The following is a 23557-nucleotide window of genomic DNA, read 5'->3' on the forward strand; positions in this document are numbered from 1 at the left end:
TCTTTTAAGATCATTTTACACCACTGACATTTAAAGTGATTAATGATAGCTTTGAATTAATATCTACTGTATTTGTTACTATTTTCTGCTTTTTGCCTTTTCTTTTTGTTCCTGTCTTTGTCTTCTGGTTGTTCTGCCTTTTGTGATTTTAATTGAGGCATTTATATAATCCCATTTTCTCTTTTTTCTTAGCGTATCAGTTACACTTCTTCTTCTTTTTTTTTTTTTTTTTTTTTTTTTTTTTTAGTGGTTGCCCTAGAGACTGCAGTCTACAGATGCTTCTTAGCTTATAATTGGGTTACATCCCATCATAAGTTGAAAAGTCAAAATGATTTATGGTATCTTCAACTTATGACAGGTTTATCCAGCTTTAACTCCATCATAAGTTGAGGACTGTACTGAATGTTACCTCTTTTTGCCATCATAAAGTCAAAAATTCGTAAGTCAAACCATTATGAGTTAAAGACCATCTGTACACGTATAATTAATCCAAGTCTACTTTCAATTAACACTATAGCACTTTATGGGCAGTGTGAGTACCTTAAAACAAAATAATCATAATCCCTCCATCCTGTCTCTTGTATCATTACCGTCATTCATTTCTCTTACATTTAATATATATAAGCATATACATAAATGTGTGTACACATATATACACACACATATATACACATGCACACACATTTGTATACACACGTGCACATATACATGCGATATATATAGTCAAATACACTATTGGTATTAAATGTGTGCACGTGTATGTGTGTGTGTGTGTGTATATATATACACACACGTGTGATATATATAGTCAAATACATTATTGGTATTATTTTGAACAAACTGATCTGTTAGGTCAATTATGAATAAGATACAGGTTTTACCTTCATTTCTCCTTTAATGCTTTTACTTTTATTAAGAGATCTGTATCATTTTCCTTCTCTTTATAAAACTTCTTTTAACGTTTGCAAGGCAGGTCTGCTGGCAACAAATTCCCTCAATTTTTTGTGTCTGAGAAAGTCTTCACTTTTGAAGAATAATTTTGCAAGGTATATGATTCTAGGTTGTTGGGTTTTTTTTTTTTTTCCTCTCAAGACTTTAAATATTTTACTCTGCGGCCTTCTACGTGGCATAGTTTCTGAGGAAAAACTCAGGCTTTTTTCATTATCTTTTTTTTTTTTTTTTTGTAGTTTGATAATGATATAACTACATGTAATTTTTTTTTTTTTTTTTTTTTTTTTCCGGCATTTATCCTGCTTGGTGTTCTTTGAGCTTCCTATATCTGTGGTTTGGCATCTGACATTAATTTGAGAAAACTCTCAGTCATTATTGGTTCAGATATTTCTTCTGTTCCTTTCTCTTTTTCTTTTTCTGGTATTCCATTACACATACTTTATACATTTTGTAGTTGTCCCACAGTCCTTGGATATACTGTTATTTTTTTTTTTTTTCAGTCTCTGTTCTGCTTTTCACTTTTTGCAGTTCCTATTGATATAACCTCAAGTTCAAATATTCTTTCCTCAGCCGTGTCCAGTCTACTAATAAGTTCATCAAAATAATTCATTTCTATCACAGTGTTTTTGATTGCTAGCATTTCTTTCTGGTTCTTAGAATTATCATCTTTCAACTTACAGTGAAAAATGGTCTTGCATGCTGTTCACTTTATCTGTTAGAGCCCTTAGCATAGTAATCATAGTTGGTTTAAATTTCTACTCTGATAATTCCAACATCCCTTCTATGAGGTTCTGATGCTTGTTCTGTCTCTTTAGATTGTGTTTTTTGCTGTTTGATATCCCTTGTAATTTTTTCTTGATAGCCAGACATGATTTACCAAGGAAAAAGAGCTGCTCTAAAGAATCTTTAGTGAGGTAATGTTAAGGTGTCAGGGTAAGAGAAGCATTTTATCATCTTTTAATGAGCCTATGCCTCTGGATTGTGAACTTCACATTTGTCAGTTTTTTCCTCCCAACTTAGGTGGACCAGTATGGATAGAACTGACTGTATTGGTATTGTATTTCCCTTCCCCAGGTCAGTTATGCTCTGATAATATTCCCACTGGTTAGGCTCTGGTTAGCTAATTTCTCCTAAGGGCACTTTTTCTTATTCAGAAAAAGAAAGTACTCTTGGTGTTTTTTCAAAATGGTTCCTTTTCCTTTCCCCCAGTTGGAAGCCTTAAGGGACTTTTCTCCTGAGGGGATTTTTTTCCTCTGACATTTACTGTGGGAACCTGGTGGAACTACTGAAAGGTGATCTCACAATATTCGGGGGCACCGGTGACTGGCGGCACCGGTGACTGGGTCTCCCTAGAGTTTTTAACTCTCAGACTTGTCTGCACTGAACCTTCCAGCAATTCTTTAATTACAGTTCAGGTTTTCCTACCCCAGTGTTTGTTCCTGCAGCAGTTTTTACTTGTGCATCTCTGTACTAGTAAGCTGTTAACTCACTGTATTTACTGGTCTCTTTCTCCATTGTGAGGGGCAGAAGTTGTTCTTCCTCGTCCCCTTTCTCACAGCTCCAAGAACAGCTGTTGATTCTTAAGTTTGTTCAGCTTTTTACTTGTTCTTAGGATGGAATGGTGACTTCCAAACTCCTTACATGTGAAACTGAAAACAAAGTCTAAAAACCACTTAAAAAGAAAAAAAGATTAATGGGTTTTAAAAATTTTAAAACTAACAGAGAACTCTTATTTTTTTAACCAGGATGAGATTTTTGGGTGGTACCCCAACACATGAAAAACGTATTAAATCAGAGCTGCGGTTGTCAGAGGAAAGGGGAAAGTTTGTTTCAGGGTTCCAGGAGCTATTGGCTTGACCTGCCGTTCCTTGATCACTTCTAAACTCCCAGAGAATATAGTTTGAATACTGCTCTCCAATTTATTTGTCACTAGTCTCTGATAGTAATAATGGATAGTGAGATCTGTAACATATAATTTTATATTTAAAATTTTTGCTGTCTACACAACAGTCATACAATATAATTAAAATATTGCTTGTGTCCTGTTACAGGTCATATTTGGTAATTGTTAAAAATAAAACTAGATAGAATTACGGAAGTTGTTAAAACATCTGCATTCTTAACACATCTCATTCCACATATTCCCCTCAATTCCCATTACCCATCGTAGACTCCAAACTTCCACTGTATTAGAATCTTTTAACTATCTAGCATCATCACTAGTTTCTAGAAGAGGGACTTAGAGACAGGGAAAGTGTTAAGTCATTAACACTCTTACTTTCCTTTGTTGTAATGAAGAGTCCTACAAAAGGGATGCTCTTGGAGAAAAGTGATCTTTTTTCCCCACTGCCCCGAACCTAGCTTTCTCCCCAAACCTTTCTCAGTTTCTTTCTCCATTCTTACTTTTAAAATCATTTCCTTTCTTCTCACCATGTTTCTGTACCCTCGTCCCTGCCCCCAAACTTTGTCTTTTCTTCTTTTCTCTCAGGTCAGCTGGTGGCTCATGTTTTCAGTGCGCCTCCTAATTGGTGGTAGAACCAAAGAATAGCTGATTCCTCCTCTGTTTTGACTTACATTAAGTGACATTAAAGTCCCCTGGGGAAAACAAGCTAACTTATTTAATAGTAGAATATTTTCTTTTATTTGAAGTCAAATATTACAACAATAAATAATCACCTATAGTCACTTTTCTCTCCCATTTCGTTAGGCTGCTTCCCTAAAGGATAAGTGGGGTTTGAGTTACAAACCAAGTTATAGCCGATCAAAAACCATTTCTGCTTCTGGAAGACCACCTCTTAAGCGAATGGAAAGGGCAAGGTAATATATATTTCAGCCATTGAAACAAGCAATAAAATTGTTGACTCTTTTACCAAGGTCAGCTACTTTTTTATGTTCTTATAAAATTAAGATAATAAAAATTAATTTTATTAGTAAAATGCAATAATAGTGGATACTATCAAACTCAGAATTTTATTTAAGGAATCTCTCATCACATTTATAACCACAATGTGGGGTGTGCTTTTTAGTAATGAAATATGCTATTAAGACAAGTTTCTTTTTTATTTACATAAAACTGTAGTTTAGAAGGATAGACAAGTTTTCTGTGTAAACTTATAGATTATCCAAAGAAATTAAAAGGTGCATACTAGTAGCTACTGCTCTAAATTTGTCAGTTTAGAAAAAGTATAGTCACGCAGACATTTAGCATATGAAAAAATGGAAATTTTACATTTTATTGAAGTGAAATACAGTTTTAATAGTAAATCAGCACTATAAAAAGTAAGAAGTATAAATTCTTTTTATATGATTTAGTTTTAGAAAAATCTTGAATTAACCAAAACATTGAGTCTTTTTTATGGGATGCTAAAGGTTAAGAGAAAGTCCAATCCTTTGATTAGGTAAATACTTACAAATAAAATGTTATTGCCATTAATCAGACCTTTATAAAGTCCAGGAATATTTTTTTAATGAGAATATTAGTGTTTTATAACTTTGTATTTACTTGCAGTTCTCGAGTAGGAGAAACTGAAGAGCTCCCAGAAATCCGTGTGGATGCAGCATCTCCTGGACCTAGAGTAACTTTTAATATCCAGGATACAGTAAGAGATATATAATTTGTTAGAAATGCACATTGCTAAGTAGTTTTTACAAATTATAAAATTATGGTATTACACTATTTCAAAATACTGATTTCTGACTACAATCAAAGTATGGATTGTGATGATTGAACTGTCTGCGTATTACCAAGTAGTGGGCACTGCCCTCATAACATTATCTGAGAGCCATGAAGCAGGTGTTAGTAGTTTACGTTTTACAATAAAGGCTCCACAACTGCTTTCTCTTAAGTAGAAAGGTTTTTGTTGAATAAATTTTCTTTCCAGTGAGAATCCATATTAAACTACATCTTACACAAATGTAAATGTGGAATATTGATACTCATTTATGTATTTTATTTATAGATAGATAGCAGAAATTAGAGGGAAGATCAGCTTCAAAGTTGTATTCTAATTTCATAGCATATTAAACATTATATTAAAATGTTTATTTTGTTTTTTGTATATTTACTTTTAAGTCATTATTTTTCATGAGTTTTTTTGTTTTTGTTTTTTTTACTTTTCTTATTATTTTAATTAAGTCGAAAAACACAGTATGGGGAAGTACACCACAATCCAGCTGTCCTGGGGAAGGGTATTTTCAGGTACTTACTAAGAACAATATAAATTTTGCTTTAAAACTAATCAACCACACTGAAAATCTGCTTTCAAAATATCTTCCTCTCATTTCAAACTAAACTTAGACCTCAGAAATATTTTACCTAATGGTTTAAGACTGTTTGAATTTTTTTTCATCATGTACATCTCATAACCTCTTGCATGCATTTGTCTTAGTTTTTACTTCTGTGTAGTTTAATACTATTAAAAACTAAAAGACTAAATCAGCTAATCAAATCAACCGAATCATAAATAAAAAACTACAATCTGTTATTTCCTAATCCCTAAGTGAAGCAGTTTTTCCTCATATTCAACTACAAAATGAATTTTTTCATAAACAAAGATCAGTTAATTAGTTCAAACAAGAATTAAATTTAATTCATAACAAACATTAATAATTGAGCATTCTTTTGAGTCACTGGTGTAAAAGAACATTTATAAAACTATCCATTTTTTAAATTATTCTTTTGCTCAAAACAATGTAGAAGAATGAATATCTAGATCTTTTTTGTCAAGGTACATTTAAAAATTAGCACTTACCCAAATATATTTTGTTTCCCTTTTGTCACTCTCTTCAAGCTTGAGTCTCAACATGTATCTCATAGTTATACTGAATTTAGTCAAACTGGATTTTTTTAAGAACTGTTTAATTGTAATAGAGTGAGCTTGACAAATATGTTCTTTTTTTAAGAAGAAAACTTGGAAAGAAATAATTTACATGAATAGAATGGATTCTGCTAACCAGGTGATTCTCAAAGGGATTAATATTTGAAATGATTCAATTCAAGTCCCATTTTTAATTAGCCATGTACTGCTTGTAAAAAAAAGTATATAAAAATCATAAATTAATAGCTATGAGATTAAATATTAGATTTTTCTAATCATAAATTAGAAAATAGATAATTAAGGAATGGTTAACTATAAAATAAATATGAAACAAAGAAATATTTATTTACTGTCTCTTACCAAAGTTTTAAAAATTGGCTATTCTAACAATCTGATTTGTTAACTCAATAACATGTATACTATATAAAATGAAGAACACGTGGATTTGAAATTGTCAATGTAGGACTTAACTGTGTATCAAATAGCAGCATCCAGTAGTTTTAATAATAAATTGCACATAAATTAGTTTGCACATTAAACTTTATAAAGGCTTATTATTGCTCAAGTAACTCTGTGACTCTGTGAAGTTGGGCATCAAAATTAGGTCATGGGGGTGTTTTGTTTTTGTTTTTTTTGACCTATTTAAATGGTCTCCTGGTGAAATCCTGAGTTAGTGACATGGTGTTTATACAAACTATAGTCATCTCTCAATATCTGTGGGGGATTGGTTCTAGGACCCCCATGCATACCAATATCCACAAATACTCGAGTCCCTTTTATAAAATGGTGCAGTATTTGCACATAACCTACGTACATCCTCCCATAAACATTAAATCATCTCTAGATTACTTATAATGCGTAGTACACATTAAATGCTATTATAAATAGTTGTTAAATATTTTGTGTATTATTTTATATTGTACTATTATTTTTATTTTTCCTCCAATATTTTCCATCTATACTGGATTGAATCTATAGGTGTTTACAGAGAACCAACTGTATTTACCTTAAAATACAGCATTCTTCAGTTTGACTGATAGATGTTTTATTACTCGGCTATTTGCACATTTTTCTTTAACTCATGTGGGGCTCATTTTTAAAACATGTATCCACAAAAAGCATCTACTAGCATGATGAGAAAATAATAAACTTTGTACTGACACTGCATGCTCTTCTATCACTAATTGCTCTTGCCATTCTGATTTACAGTTAATCATGTTTCTTTTGCTTCCACGTTTAACTTCTGCTGTAAAGAATTACAATGTTTACTTATTGATACAGTAATATATGTTTATATAAAGTAAAATCTCATTCTGATTTTTAGTATGTTAGTAGTGTAACTTTCTGTGGTTGGCCCTTTTGCTTCCTTCCTTGGTGTACTATTTCATATGTTCATGAATCTGACCTTTCTTTCATTTCAGAGTGAAGAAATTCAACTCTGAGATGATTTTTAAATGTTTAAATTTATATATTTTTTCTTTTTTTAATTGAAGTATGAATCTGATTCATGTTTTTTGTTTTTACAATCAGTTTCCAGAGGAGACAGAACTGGACCTTTTGTCAGTAACCATTGAAGGTCCATCCCATTACTCATCAAATAGTGAAGGATCATGTTCCGTGTTCAGTTCTCCCAAAACTCCAGGAGGCTTTTCACCAGGCATTCCTTTCCAAACTGAAGAGGGCCGACGGGATGACAGTTTGTCTTCTACCAGTGAAGATTCCGAGAAGGATGAAAAAGATGAAGACCATGAGAGGGAAAGGTTTTATATTTACAGGAAACCCTCGTGAGTAACCTTGTTTTCAGATCCTAATGTAGTATTTCAGAATCTAGAAATGACCACAAAATGTTACATATAACTCAACTTTTACAAAAAATAATTTTTAATGTGCCACACTTGAGTGAGAGAGACTTATTAAAAAAAATTTATTTTAATAAAATTTATCACATGGTTTATTGTGATGTAGCTCCATATAGCATTATTTTTTAAATTTACGTGTTTTTCAAGTCATCTAAGTTTAATCATCTAAAATAAAATGGAAATAAAGATGTGGTTATGAGTAAATTAAAGGAGAGGGCTGTATTCCTGTGGCATTAAAGTAACAGATTGCAGCAAGGACATACGTAATAGTGAAGGCTAGTTAAGAAAAGTAGTAAAGGGAAGTGGTTAGCAATAGATGAAAGACTTAAGCAAATTCTTAGAAGAAAGAAATAAGATGAAATGGTGTTAATGACATAAATGACATATGTGAAGCTTTGTTCTGAATATGCCCTCAAGAGGAGCTGCAAGGATCTTTGGAACTGATCTATTTAAACCACCCTCAAGTGAGGTTGTGACAGTAATAGTAAGAGTTTCTAATAATGGTAATAAATAATGAGAAATTGCCTTAGCACAAGAGTATAACCGAAAGTTGATCTATAAGAAACTGTCTCTATCTTCAGTCTTCTGTATTTTGAGCTTTAGGGATTCTTTCCTCCCTTTCCTAGACTGAAGCCACTGACTCTTAAATCCCATACATCAGCATATTTGGTTTTATTCCTTCATTTTTCTGGAGTACATTCTCAAATAACTTTCTATGAAAAGTTATTATTGCAGATCTTCATTTTCTTCATGTCTAAAATAGCTTTACTGCTTTTGTGTTTATCATTGCTTTGGGAAAAGAATTCTAGTCTAATATTTATTTCTTCTCCTAAGAAAGAAAAACTGCTGTTATCTTCCAGCATCCATATTCAGCATATGCTGGTTATCTTTTTCAATTCTGTCAATGTGACCTAAGATTTTTTTGATATTTTAGATCTGTTTTCTTCCAGGAAATTTTTAGAATCTTGTCATTATATTTAATTTCATGGTGGTCCAGGTTTGAGTCTTTTCTAACAATTTTTCTAGGTATTTTGGTATTTCTTAAAACATAATATAAATTTTGTCATAGGAAATATTACTTTATAGTTGTGTGGATAAATTCTTCCCTTTTTTTTGTTTTAACAGTAATCGGACATTTGCCTTCCTGAACAGATGATCTATATCTCCTTACTTTTTATGTTTTACATTGCCTTTTTGAAAACTATTTTGTCAGTTTTATTGAGATATAATTTATATTAGTGTAACCATATTTTCCAGATATACAATTGGATAAGTTCTTTAAATATTTTATTTTATTTTGGTAAGATCACTTAGCATGAGATCTACCCTCTTAACACCTTTTTAAGTGTGCAATACAATATCGTTATCTTTAGGCACAATCTCTAGAACTTATTAATCTTGCATAACTGAAACTTTATACATGATTGATTAGCAACTGCCAACCTCCCCGCGACCCCCAACCCCTGACAACCACCATTCTATTCTCTACTTCTATGAGTTGGGCAATTTTAGATACCTCATATAAGTGGACTCCTGCAGTATTTGTCCTTCTGTATCTGGCTTATTTCATGTAGCATAATGTCCTCAAGTTCATACCTGTTGTCACATAGTGCAGCATTTCCTTCTTTTTTTTTAAGGCTGATAATATTCCATTGTATGTATGCATCACATTTTTAAATTCATTTGTCTGTCAATGGACATTTTAGGTTGTTTCTACATCTTGGCTATTGTGAAAAATGCTGCAGTGAACATGGGAGTGCTAGTATCTCTTTGAGATCCCGATTTCAATTATTTTGGATAAATACCCAGAAGTGGGATCTCTGGATCATGTTGTAGTTCTACTGTAATCTGTTGAGGAATCTCCATACTATTTTCCCTAGCAGCTGCACTATTTTGCATTCCTACCAAAATGTCCAAGGATTGTTTTCTCCATGTCCTTGCCAACACTTTTTTGTTTTTATTTAAATAATAGTCATCTTAACAGGTATGAAGTCATAATCTCATTGTGGTTTTGATTTGCATTTCCTTGATGACAGTAATATTAAGCATCTTTTCATATACCCGTTGGCTGATTCTTTGCAGAAATGTCTACTTAAGTTCTTAGCCAGCTTTTAAAATTGGATTTTTTTGCTTTCTGAATGCTAGGATTTTCTTACATACTTTGGGAATTACCCCCTTATCAGATATATGGTTACAAATATTTTCCCCCATTCCATGCTTTTCACCTACTGATTGTTTCCATTGCTTTTCAGAAGCTCTTTTAGTTTGATGTTGTCCCATTTGTCTGTTTTTACTTTTGTTGTCTGTGCTTTTGGTGTCAGGAAATCATTGTCAAGACCAATGTTATGAAGCCTTTTCCCTATATTTTCTTCTAAGAGTTTAACAGTTTCAGGTGTTATGTTAAGTCTTTAATCCATTTTGAGTTGATATTTTTGTATGGTATAACGTAAGGGTTCAATTTCATTTTTTTGATGTAGATATCCAGTTTTTCCAGCACCATTTGTTAAAGAGCATATGGCATTACTTTTCTTTCCTTGTTCTGTCTTTAATAAAATCTGGAAAGTAACATTTAAATGTTATAATTTGAGAAAATGAAATATTTTCCAACATACACAGTATAGTTTATATACTGATATTCAGACTCCTTAAAAGTGGTGATTATGTCTGTGTCCTCATCACCTAGCACATAGCCTGGCATATAATAGTTATTCAGTACATAACAGCTGAGTAAAATGGCTCCATTAAACTCACTCAAGTTAATTTATAAAATAGTAAAATTTATTTACAGACTATTGCTCACATAACATGTTTAATAGTTCGTTAAAAAGACTCTTATTTTACTACAATGTAATGATCAGTTGTTCTTTCTGTAGACACACATCTCGTAAAAAAGCAACAGGCTTTGCTGCTGTTCATCAGCTATTTACAGAACGCTGGCCAACAACACCAGTCAATAGAAGTCTTAGTGGCACAGCTACAGAGAGAAATATTGACTTTGAACTTGATATACGGGTTGAAATTGATAGTGGGAAATGTGTACTCCACCCAACCACCCTTCTACAAGAACATGATGATATAAGTTTGAGAAGGTAAGAAATTGATTAAAAAAGATACATGTAACTTTATTAGAAATACTATTCATATATCACTGAATTATAACAAACTTCTCCATCCCAAAGTGCAGATTTGAAGTGTAAATGTAATTATAGTTATAATGGTCAAGTAAACAAGTGCATAATATTTTCTGGCAACTAGAAATGGATGTCTGATTTAGAGTCTGGCAAATTTTTTCATTAAAATAGTTATATCTTTGGAATTCTTTTAACATACATGAATTTCTCAGTGTCTGTCCCTGTATTATACATATTTCAGTTTTAAAGAACAACACAGTGCTCAGAAGTATCTTGGTTATTGAGAGTTTTGATGAGTTCATAAAGAAATAAGAAAGACTGGGAGACAGTTACACAGACCTCAGTAGACTGAAATTGTGTTCAGGATATAACTGCAGCTTTATTATTTGTTTACATCACTAACTAAATGATGATATAAACAGGATTAACATATTTTTTCTTTTCTAATCTAAAAATTAACTGTAAAAAAAAAATAGTTATAATTGAGTGGATGGGTGGACATGTAGATAAAAAGAATGCTGACCATTATTGAAACTGGGTAGTGGGAACATGCAGGATCATTAATGATACTATTCTGATTACTTTTTATATGTTCAAAAATTTCCATAATAAAATATTTAATTGAGGCTTTTATAAAATAAGAGAAAATAAAAAGGTACTATAAACAGTTAAAATCTCTTACAAATGTAGTAGTGATGATAAAAAGAATGACTATTAGTTTATTTTTTATTGAACCATAACCCATAATAAATTGCTAATATTTAGCTGTATTTTTACCTTTATAAAGGGCAGTTTCATTTGGTTCAACCTAGTATGTTCAAATGAAAGTCACGACCTTAGGAAAGAATAAAGGTAACTGCCCTGTATAGTTATGGAATATACAACATTTACATCATTCATGCAAGGCATTAACCAGTCTCACTAGAGATACTGATGAACTTTAGTTTTTTTCAGCTTCCTAAATAAAGGATTATATTCTATTTACTGTAAAAATAAAAGTTAGCTTTTAAACAAAAAAAGAGATAAATGTGTCATTTTTTAGAATAACATTTTTCTGTTCACAGGAGTTATGATCGAAGTTCCAGGAGCTTAGATCAAGATTCACCTTCAAAAAAGAAGAAGTTTCAAACTAATTATGCTTCTACCACCCATTTAATGACGGGCAAGAAAGTGCCATCATCTCTACAGACAAAGCCTAGTGACTTAGAAACAACAGTATTTTACATTCCTGGAGTTGATGTAAAGGTAAAAACCTAATTGCCTAGGGTAAGGGATTAGACTATTGGTAGCAATGTTTATTTTCTATCATATATGTTCATCTTTTTCTCATTATATTAAAATGAGACTTAGTAACTTTTTTGTCTAATATGGCCATATTCTGGACAGAAGAACATCAAAACTGCAGGTTCCCACTAATTTATATAGCATTTTCCATGGACGTTTGATGGAAAGAAGTTCAGTTTTTTAATAAATTGATATTCATAACAAACTTGCTAAACCTCACCTAGTACAACTTCATTAAATAATTTTTTATATTCTAGAATTACAGAATCATAGACTATTCAATTTGAAAGGACATTAAAGATTATTTGAAATGACCTTTTTATTTTAAAAAATGAATAAAAGCAAAGAAACTTGCCAGGATCACAAAGCTAACTTTTAAAAGTTAAAAGTCTTCTGACTTCCAGTGTTCTTTTCTACATTTTTCTATATTTCTTGATTTTCCTCATCTTCATAATTTTAATTTTAAAAGTTTATTTATTTCAATACAGTTGCATTACAATTCCAAGACGCTAAAGACTGAATCACCTAATGCCTCCAGGGGATCTTCCTTGCCAAGAACACTCTCCAAAGAGTCCAAGCTGTATGGTATGAAAGATAGTGCAACATCTCCTCCTTCTCCTCCTTTACCTTGCACTGTCCAGAGCAAGACTAACACCTTACTTCCTCCCCAGCCCCCACCTATTCCCGCAGGTATTTAAGGAGTATATAGTCTATTTTTTGTCATTTTTAAAATTTTTAGTTATTACCTACTTGCTCTTTTGAGACTTTCCAATGCACATGTTTAAGAAAAAAGGACATACACTTGTCAATAATGACTATACAGACTTCATATATGGAAGTGTGGGCCAACCATTTTCACCTGTTTTTGAAATTGACATTACTTTAGAATATCTGTTATAAAATAAACAATATACCAAATAGTTTACTTACTTAAATTTTTAGGTCTGTACATATAAAAATAGTAGTTTTATATAGCTCAAATTTGGGAGCTTATGATCAGATGGAAATATCAAACGTGACAGTACATTGGGCTTAAACATTTATTACTTCTCTGTTGTATAACACATTACCCAGAATTTATGACTTATAACCTCAACCACAGGTTCTGTTGATCAGAAATGTAGGCACAGTTTGGCTCAGTGGATCTAACTCATGGTCTTTTACAAGATTGTAGTCATGACATTGGCTAGGGCTAGAGTCATCTGAATACCTGATTGGGGCTGAAAAATCTGCCTCCATCATGTCTCAATCATGTGACTGGCTAATTGGTACTTCAGTTCCTCTCATGTGGGCTTCTCTAATGGGCTTCTTGAGTGTTCTCCAAAAGAGACCTGTGTGATGAGTAAAACCTTGTGATAGAAGATCAGTATGGAAGTAAACTACACAAGGGTATGAATACCAGGAGGCAAGGATCATTGAACGTCATCTTGGAATCTGGCTACCATAGCACATGAATGATACCGTACATACATGGCAGGATTTCCAAAAAATATCAGACTAGACAAGAATTATTTGAAAAAGTTTCATTTGGGAGACAAAACCTGATATATAAACCTTTTAAAATGGTAACTATGCTGAGAATGCCTAATACCACTTTTCAGTTAACAAGGCACATCTGCGTTCATTAAGTGCATGGCAGATATTAACGCCTTTTATAAATGAGGAAAGTTAAGGCTCATAAAAGTTGGATGTCTTTCCTAGATTTGAACAACTAATAAATGTTAAGAGTTGGAAACCTTAGCCAAAGCTAGCCAAGTCTTAGATGTTTTACTCATTCCCCTGAAGCAGATATATTTAGTTAGGTAAAAGGAAAGAGAAATGGCATCCCATATAGGGAAGCATTATAAATATGTACAAGCTAAGCCTAGGAAAGCCTGAGAACAGTGACATTTTTCTTCACTTGCCACTAAATATTGTTAAAGTTCTCTATATCTTCTTAAATGGACAAAATGACTAATGCTAATGAGAGACTAAGCAAAATATAAAGCTGAAAAACTGGACCAAAACTTGTGATGTAGAGCAAGTAGGGATAACCACCTTATTATATGTCATTAATTGCCTCTGTATTCTAACATTAACATATCATTCCTATCAACCTGCTACTTTTATTATTTTCTTGTAAGGCCTTAAATGTGAGGTACTTCACCTGATTAAACTTTAATATAATTCAAATTTCTGTTTAATTGGAACTTTTTATAAAATCCATTAAATGGAATTTCTAAATGTTCTAGCCAAAGGAAAAGGAAGTGGAGGAGTAAAAACAGCCAAGTTATATGCCTGGGTAGCACTTCAGTCATTGCCAGAAGAAATGGTTATCAGTCCCTGCCTATTAGACTTTCTGGAAAAAGCTCTGGAAACTATCCCAATTACACCAATTGAAAGGAATTATACAGGTAAGCATCCTTCTTATATACCTCCCCATCACATATATTTTGGGATCTTATTATATAGAAGGTTTTCTTAATGCTATTATACATTATTACATAATATATGCAATTATAAATATTAAAGAATTATAAACTGTAAAAGAACTTGAGAGATCATCTAATTGTCATTTACAAATGAAGAAACTAAGTCCTGGTAAGGTTACAGAACTTTCCCATGGCCCCAGCTAGTTAATGACAAAATTTAACATTTAGGTTCTACATCCTTAGTGTGTCCCTTGGACTGGAATCTCTTTGAGGGCAAGGATATAATCACTAGTTTCTTTGTACAGTGTTTGGTATAGCAGCAGGAAAATTTGAGTTTGGGGGAATGAGCAAGAGGTGTGAAAAGGGAAAAATGTATAGAATGAAGGGCTACAGAAGCAAATGTTTCTGGGTGTTCATACCTCTCATCTCACTTGTATAAACAATAAGGATCTTTTAATAAATAGTTTGCCTTTGATCTAATAATAAAACTTAACCAGATATTTTAAACAGCTGTCAGCTCACAAGATGAAGATATGGGACATTTTGAAATACCAGATCCTATGGAAGAATCAACAACATCACTAGTGTCATCTTCAACATCTGCTTACTCTTCCTTCCCTGTAGATGTTGTGGTTTATGTACGAGTTCAGGTGACATACTTCATTTCTTTCTTTTTGTTTTAAAGAGGAATGTTTTTCTTAAGTTTATTTGAACACTTCAACATTGTTACTGTTTAAAAGTTTTCTTAACCTCAGGTTCATGAACGTTTAGTATGTTTATGATGGCTTGGAGGTTGCTTGAGTATCTGTGAAGTATGTGTGAAATGTTATGTATATACGGATGCTCAAGTTATGATGCTGTTAAGTTCTGATTAACCCATCACAAACTGAATAGCATAAGTCAGTAATACATTTAATACACTTACCTTACTGAACATCATAGCTTAAACTAGCTTACCTTAAATGTGCTCAGAACACATTACTCTTCAGGTGGGTAAAGTCGTCTAACACAAAGCCTTTTTTATAATACAGTCTTGAATATCTCATGTAATTTATTGAATGTTTACTGAAAGTGAAATGCAGAATGGTTGTGTGGGTCCTCAAAATACAGGTTCTACTGAATGTGTATCACTTTTGCCCATCATAAAGTAGAAAAATCCTGAATTGGAGATCATCTATATTCACTTTTCTACCAAGAAGTTTCATAGATCTTTGGGTTTTCAAAAATTAAAACTCATACTTCTGTGGCAAAAATAAAAATATTTAAGTTAAAACCCTTTTTTAAGCATTTTATGCCTTTATTTTGGCACCTTAATTTCTTGCCATTATAGTTCTTTTTGGGCAGATACAAAGTGTAATTGAGATGTAAAGTCACAATAGTACTTTTGTTAAAAATTTTGCTAAGCGTTACCTAGTTTTTATTTAGTATTTTATTCTAAAATGCTGTCCTACCAATAGGCCTTTGAGAGTATATATTAGCATATATACTATACCAAATATATTAGTATATATTATATATATTAGCATATATACTATACCAAATATAGTATATATTTAATTAAATCTGTTTATCAAGGAGGATTTAAAACTACTTGTATCAAAACTTCAGGGTTTAGTTGATCCTCAATTAAAATCTAATAATCAGTCTTAAGAGTAAAGGAAACACTAATGGTCATCTGTTCCAACTATCTTCTATAACGTTAATGTGGCCAAAGAGCTTCAGTCTTACATTGTAGAATTTTTAGCTAGCTTTTTTAAAGGCCTGATGAAAACAGAATGAATGGGGGCTTGAGGGTTATAAAACCTTTGGGCTGGGTGCAGTGGCTCACACCTGTAATCACAGCACTTTGGGAGGCTGAGGTGGGTAGATCACTTGAGCCCAGGAGTTGGAGACCAGCCTGGGCAACATATGGAGACCCCATCTCTACCAGGGAAAAAAAAAAAAAAAAATTAGCCAGGTGTGATGGTGTGCATCTGTGGTCCTAGCTACTTGGGAGGCTGAGATGGGAAAATTGATTGAGACTGGTAGGTTCAAAGGCTGCCATGAGCCATAATTGTACCACTGCAGTCCAGCCTGGGCAACAGAGTGAGACCCTGTCTCTAAAAAAACAAAAACCAACCTTTGTTATTATGAACAAGTTTAATATGAGCATAAATATTTTTAAGGTTCTGAACTATAACCAACCTTTGTTATTATGAACAAGTTTAATATGAGCATAAATATTTTTAAGGTTCTGAACTATCTAAATATCTAAATACAGTCCCTCCATATACTTAGGAGATTGGCTCTAACACTACCCCTGCCCCCCACTATGTATACCAAAATCCACACATACTCAAGTCCCGCAGTCAGCCCTGAGGAATTACTAAAAAAGAAAAGAGACAGCCCTCTGTATATGCGGGTTTTTCATCCCAAATACTGTATTTTCAATCCATGTTTGGCTGAAAAAAATCCATATGTTAATTGGACCAGTACAGTTCAAACCTGTGGTGTTCAAGGGTCAACCGTCTTATTGTTCTGAGATGGCTCCTCAAATATTTAGGTGTTTTAAAATGATAGCATTTTGTTTATACATTTTGATTTTTATATCATGCTTCTGTTTAAAAAAGCTAGGACAATAAACACAAAATCTTAAGTATCAAATGAGTAAACATGATCAATATATGTAGACAGAAATGGAAATTAAATGTAACTTTTGAAATCCAAGGTGAAATTTCTTAACTTCCCTGTAGATGTTGTGGTTTATGTATGAGTTCAGGTGATATCATTTCTTTCTGTTAAAAAAAAAGTTTCTTAAGTATTGAACATTTCAATATTATTTCCATTTAAAACTTTTCATTTATCGAGTTCCTAGAAAGCTTTTTCTTTCTGTTATTTTTAGCCCTCACAGATAAAATTTAGCTGTTTACCAGTATCAAGAGTAGAATGCATGTTAAAGCTGCCATCCCTGGATTTGGTGTTTTCTTCAAACCGAGGAGAACTGGAGACTTTAGGGACTACATATCCTGCAGAGACTTTATCCCCTGGAGGTAATGCTACTCAGAGTGGAACAAAGACTTCTGCTAGCAAAACTGGAATACCAGGTATAGATAATGTTCTTTTATTCCTCTAGTATAAAACCAAATACTATTTTTAAATGAATATTTTAATAGTAATTAATACATATTTTTAAATATACTTGGAAAAGGGGAAATCTGAGGATTATTTATAGAAAGAAATCTATAGTAGACCAATGTTTTGAGTATATTTCATGTGTTACTTGAACTTGAGTACCCTTTGGTTTCTATTTTTAGCTGAATGGCAATCAGATAGTATTTTGAATTTGGTTTGAATGTACATACTACAAGTGCTATGACATAACTACTATATAATAATTCACACGTTCAAGTACTTTTGAATATCTTTTATCTTAAGGTATACTTGACATTCAGGAGTAATCAGTATTATAAATGGAAAATAAGAAACATAGTGTTACCTTACAGGGATTTTTTTTATCACACTGAGTGAAAACTGTATCAAGTAGCAGTAGCATATGTATTTTTAAAGGGCAAATTTGGTTATCTAACTCAAATATGTGTTTCATAAAGGTTTTGTTTTTAAAATATAATTGATTTCCTGAGATGATAGGCATTCCTCACTATGTTAAACTGGGTGCCATTTCTGCCTTAAAAATGAAACAGAGATCACACATGCAAATGGTAAAGATTTTATTGAATACCTCTGAAAAAAAGAGACTAGACTGAATGAAAACTGATAAGACTGGAATACAGTTAAAATAGTGGTTCTTAACCAGGAGCTATCTTGTTGGCAATATTAGGAGACAATTTTGATAGTCATAACTGAGGGTTTACAGCTGGCAGCTAGAAGGGAAGCCAGAGATGTTACTAAACATTCTATAGTACATATGACAACCCCCTCCACTCCCAAAGAATTATCTGGTTGAAAATATCAATAATGGCAAGGCTGAGAAGGCTTGCATTAAGAGTGAAAAAAATAAAATCCCAAATTCCATTTTTGAGAGGCATGAAGACTGTGGAGGGCGAATTACCTTTCTGATTTGTAAGGAAATACAGCTTAGGTTTTGAGTCCTACTTGAGAGTCATCTTAGATTCAAATCTTTATTCTAATAATCTCATCGAGCATCAGTTGGAAAAATTATTACAAACTGGCTTGTGAGAAAGCATCCCAAAATTCCTCTTTGAAAAATTGAAATTATATCTTGAACACAGTATTTACTTGTACTAGTGGGGAAATTGTTATAGGAAATCATTTCTTTTGCTGTGTGAATCTTTGAAAGTTATCACAAAATTGGAAAACAAAAAGGTTGATATCTTAGAAATAAAGATTTTGCTAATGTGGTCACCCATTATCTAGTACTTAGCTCCAAAATATTGCTGTTGGAGTTGTGTTGTCAACAAAATATTGTAAGTGGTAGTGTTGGTCTTTGAAAAACATTTTCTGATTATAAAATTTACACTCACTATTCATTATAGAAAATGAAAAGTACTAAAGATGAAATGAAAATGAGAATATCCCTTTATCCTAGATAACCAGTGTTATCTCTGATAACACTACAACATTTCTATAGTGATACAATCTTTTTCCAAGGCAACAATTGAAATATGGCCTCTTCTATGTAACTTTTTAAAATTTAAAATATCATAGGTATTTTCCTAAATTATTAAATATTCATCTCTAAAAGTAATGGCTATAAGATATTCCATCAGTTTGATCATATACTTGAGATTCCATGGACTATTTTGCTTTCAAAATAATACTAAAGTCAACATCTTTATATGTAAATATTTTTAAACAAAGATATATTCTTAGGAGAAATTCTTAAAAGTGGAATTTCTAGGTTAGGAAGTATGAACATTTTGAAAGTGTTTGATACATTTGCTTTCTGGTAAGACTGTAACATTTCTACACTCTCACCACAGTGTGTATGGACACCAGTTCATTGTATTCTTTCCAACACTGCTTTAAATTTAATTTTAATCATTGTCAATGTGATGGATTAAAATTGGATTTTATTAATCTGTACTCTATTACTTCATTAGCTATTTCTTGGGAGTGGTAAATATATGCCCATGCCCATTTCTCTTTTGGAATGTCAATCTTTTTCTTAATGACAAACTGTCCTAATGTCATAAATTATTAGCACTTAAATTATTATAGCAGTATATATGCACCATGCTAGGAATAGGTAGTGAAAGGAATATGAAATGAGAAACTTTTTATGCCCAAATTTTATGATTCCTTAGAAAACAACAGAAATGAATAGCACCCCTCATTTTATCATTATAAAATATTCAAGGAATGATGATGAGAATATATAGGTTGTGACAATATCCATTCTTTCAAAGGATCTTTGTGGTCTGGGTCAGTGCTAGGGCGTAGTAATAGTGAACTTAGCTAATAGACGTGGTTCATACTTACTAATGTGGAACCTAAACTGAATTTGGAGAAACAAATAATAGCCCAGCAGACAAGCTTATTTTAAATGGAAACGTGAGGTGAGTATGAGTTAGCCAAGCAGAGAATTGGGGGAACGGACACTCCTGGGAGAGAATACAAAATCCACAAAGAAGAAACAGTTTGGCAACTCTGAATAACAAAAAGGAAAAAAAAAAAGCCATTGTTAAATGTGGAGACTGGCATAAGAAGGGTTTAGAGAGATAGGAAAGACTCAACTCATGTGGGAAAGCCACTGAAAGGTTAAGCAAGGGAGTGGATATGATTCACATACATACTTTTAGAATACCAGTCCAGCTGCAGTGCGGCAGTTGATTGGAGTAGGACGAGGCAAGGAGAACTGTTTCTGTAGTCCAGGCAGAGTTAATAATTGCTTAAGCTACAATGGCAGTAGTGAGATGGAAGGAAATGGACAGACTTTATATGCCTGAGATATAGAAATGATGATAAACTGCATGACAGACAGTCAGCAGTAGGAAAGATGACAGATAACTCCCAGGTTTTGGTTGAGCTATTTTCTTTTTATTTATTTATTTATTTTTTTTGAGATGGAGTCTTGCTCTGTTGCCCAGGCTTGAGTGTAGTGGTGCCATCTCGACTCACTGAAGCCTCCACCTCCTGGGTTCAAAGAATTCTCCTGCCTCAGCCTCCTGAGTAGCTGGGATTACAGGCACATGCCACCACGCCCGGCTAGTTTTTGTATTTTTAGTAGAGATGGAGTTTCACCATATTGGTCAGGCTAGTCTCAAGCTCCTGATCTCATAATCTGCCTGCTTCAGCCTCCCAAAGTGCTGGGATTACAGGCATTAGCCACTGCGCCCAGCCTGGTTGAGCTATTTTCATGAAGTATTCATTTACTGGAGATGGGGCCCACTGGAAGAAAAGCAAATTCAAGGAAAAAGATCAAGAGTACAGTGCGGTTTAAATGCCTGTGAGCCATTCTAATAGGAGGTTAAGTAGGCAGTTGTAATATATAAATCCAAAGGAGGTCTGGTCTGGACATACATTTTGGAATCACCAGCAAAATCATTTAATAATCTATTCAAATGGTCTTTTTTTAATGTTTTTGGAATTTACCTGTCCATCCCTAGTAAATGTTACCAACAAGGACACTTGGCTCTCCACACGAGATCTTTTTACTTTCTGCATTTGCATACCTTGCCCTGTTTCCACTGCATCTACTGAAATGTGGACTCCAAGTATATGATACAGATTTTTTACAGTATGTTCTCCTCCCCTTTTGCTTAAGCCCCAGCTATTTTGGGCCTCTTCCATTGCCTGCTTCTAGGAGTCAAGGAGGAAATAGGAAACCATGCAGTAGGCCAAACATATATATAAAAATAATTGTTTTAAGGATGAACAGAGTATTCAACCCTGGTGTAAATTAATTGGAAAATACATCTAAGTCTTTATTTCAGTTTTAAGGATTTAAATCTATTGATCTGTTAAATCTATTGATATGTTTGAGTGTCTCCATTTTACTCTGAAGTCATGTTTGGTTCTTAAGAACATATTATTGACTGGCGTTTTTTTCTTGTGGCTTATATTTTCAATTTCCTGTGCTCACTGTAGGTTCATCAGGACTAGGCAGCCCTCTTGGCCGAAGTCGACATAGTAGTAGTCAGTCAGACCTGACCAGTTCCAGCAGTAGTTCATCTGGCTTGAGCTTCACTGCATGCATGTCTGACTTTTCCCTTTATGTATTTCATCCATATGGAGCAGGGAAACAAAAAACTGCTGTTTCTGGCCTTACACCTGGATCAGGAGGATTAGGTATACTTTGCATGTTCATGTCTTTTTCAGATTTACAGCATGTTTTCAAACTTCTAAGCTTTATTTTCATAAATCATAAGGTACATACCCAAGATCATTTTTATATTTTTCCTCTTTGATAATACCTATCTCATATTTACATAATAAGTATACATATACAATAAGTAATTCAGGTGAATAAATTATACAAGAATTTTAAAATTCAGAATATTTTCTAAGTGATATACACAGCCCAGTAATCTCTGGATATCAGAGATTACTTATGTCACTGAAATGTTTAAATGTCTTAGCAAATCACTGTCCATTTACATAACAAATTGTATAGAAAGTAAAATTTTAAAGTGCATGAGTCACATTTGTTAATTTAAAAAGAGACTATAATTTAAGTCAGCCATTTAGTGAAATCAAATTTCATTGTCACTTTGAAGTGCAGATGAACCACTGCAAATGCATAAAAGCTTATTAGTAACTAACTCTTGACTTGTATTTAAATAAATGATGAAAACATATATTCCATGTCAATTCTAGTTGCTATTATTGGAGAAGGGCTGTAAAAATCACCAATTATGTTTATGGGTTTGAACCTCTTAAATTGTTGTTAGGAAAGCTAATGCTCATTAGATCACTCTGCTTAAATTTTTACTTCAAGTGATTTTAATTCATGGCATATTACAGTGTATTAGATAATTTTCACTTAACTAGACAACTGTGTGTACATATGTATACATAGATGTGGGGGTTGTGTTTGTTTGTTTTAAAGGGAATGTGGATGAGGAGCCCACTTCAGTCACTGGTCGAAAAGATTCACTCAGTATAAACCTTGAGTTTGTAAAAGTGAGTTTGTCACGGATCAGGCGTTCAGGAGGTGCCTCATTTTTTGAAAGTCAGTCTGTAAACAAGTCTACAAGCAAAATGGACACTACATTAATAAATATATCTGGTACTCAATTTTATAGTTTTTAAATTAAAATATTGTTTTCCAAAATTAAATAATGGCCTCTGTTTTAGTAGTGTTTAAATATTAAGTCACTTAATGTTAAGCTTTCAGTGATAAGTTGATATAAAGGAGAGGAATGCCCAGCCTATGGTACTGTCTCAATCCAAGTAATCAGTGTTAGGAATATAATTTCTAGATAAATAGACATATCACCCAAGGGCCAAATATGCCCAATTACATCAGTAAAAGTTGCTTCTTTTCTTCAGTTTTTATCCACCATGAATTGGTACAGTTTCTTTTTGTTTTTCTAATTATAAATGCTTAAAACACTAAAATGGGATGAGTGATGTTTAAAAATGTTTACTTGACGTCAGAAGACCTTGAATTGTGTGCATATATATTGCTGGTTTTATAAACAGCTATATAACTATGGGCAAATCATTCATTTCCTTTACATTGTGATTTGAGTATTTAAAAATTAAATGCAAACAGACATTCTGAAGAATCCAGAATACTGAGTAAAAGCTCTCATAATTATGAATCAAATAAATACAGTATGTTCACTTAACCCAATATTCTGCAAATATATATTAAGCCTGTGTTTTAGGGTAAACTTTCACCTGAGATTGCTAGGTGATTGAGGGGAACAGGCATGAATAAGACAAGGTCTTATGTGTAGACAAATGAATGAGTCCAGGATAATGAATGCTATAATGGAGCTTTATATAAAGAGGAGGAAACAATAAATTCTGTCTTGTATGAGAAATCAGAAAAGGCTTCACATAGGAAATGTTATTTGGCTCACATTTTGAAAAATGAGTAGAAATATTCTTGGAGGTAGCAACATGGTATTCAATGGCACAGAAGCATCAAAATGTATGCTTCTGGATCATATACTTTGATTTGCTGTGGCTAAAGC

The 23557-nt window shown here is 32.8% G+C and overlaps 1 protein-coding gene across 16 annotated transcripts in view; it reads left to right on the forward strand.

Moving 5' to 3' along the window:
* BLTP1 (bridge-like lipid transfer protein family member 1) overlaps window positions 1-23557 on the forward strand; it is a 211191-nt gene that overhangs the window by 170760 nt on the left and 16874 nt on the right. For 6 of the 16 annotated variants that reach the window (XM_015450796.3, XM_045392846.2, XM_045392842.2 and 3 more), the window contains 12 exons: window positions 3659-3768; window positions 4460-4550; window positions 5087-5149; window positions 7299-7552; window positions 10501-10716; window positions 11823-12003; window positions 12531-12732; window positions 14274-14435; window positions 14964-15103; window positions 17335-17536; window positions 21501-21701; window positions 22462-22641. In XM_015450796.3, the coding sequence (XP_015306282.3) occupies window positions 3659-3768; window positions 4460-4550; window positions 5087-5149; window positions 7299-7552; window positions 10501-10716; window positions 11823-12003; window positions 12531-12732; window positions 14274-14435; window positions 14964-15103; window positions 17335-17536; window positions 21501-21701; window positions 22462-22641 (2002 nt within the window). The remainder of the gene's footprint in view (window positions 1-3658; window positions 3769-4459; window positions 4551-5086; window positions 5150-7298; window positions 7553-10500; window positions 10717-11822; window positions 12004-12530; window positions 12733-14273; window positions 14436-14963; window positions 15104-17334; window positions 17537-21500; window positions 21702-22461; window positions 22642-23557) is intronic. The other 10 variants (XM_045392843.2, XM_005555861.4, XM_074040404.1 and 7 more) reach the window with 6 other exon arrangements.

This window comes from Macaca fascicularis, chromosome 5 (assembly GCF_037993035.2).
Source record: "Macaca fascicularis isolate 582-1 chromosome 5, T2T-MFA8v1.1".
NCBI lineage: Eukaryota > Metazoa > Chordata > Mammalia > Primates > Cercopithecidae > Macaca > Macaca fascicularis.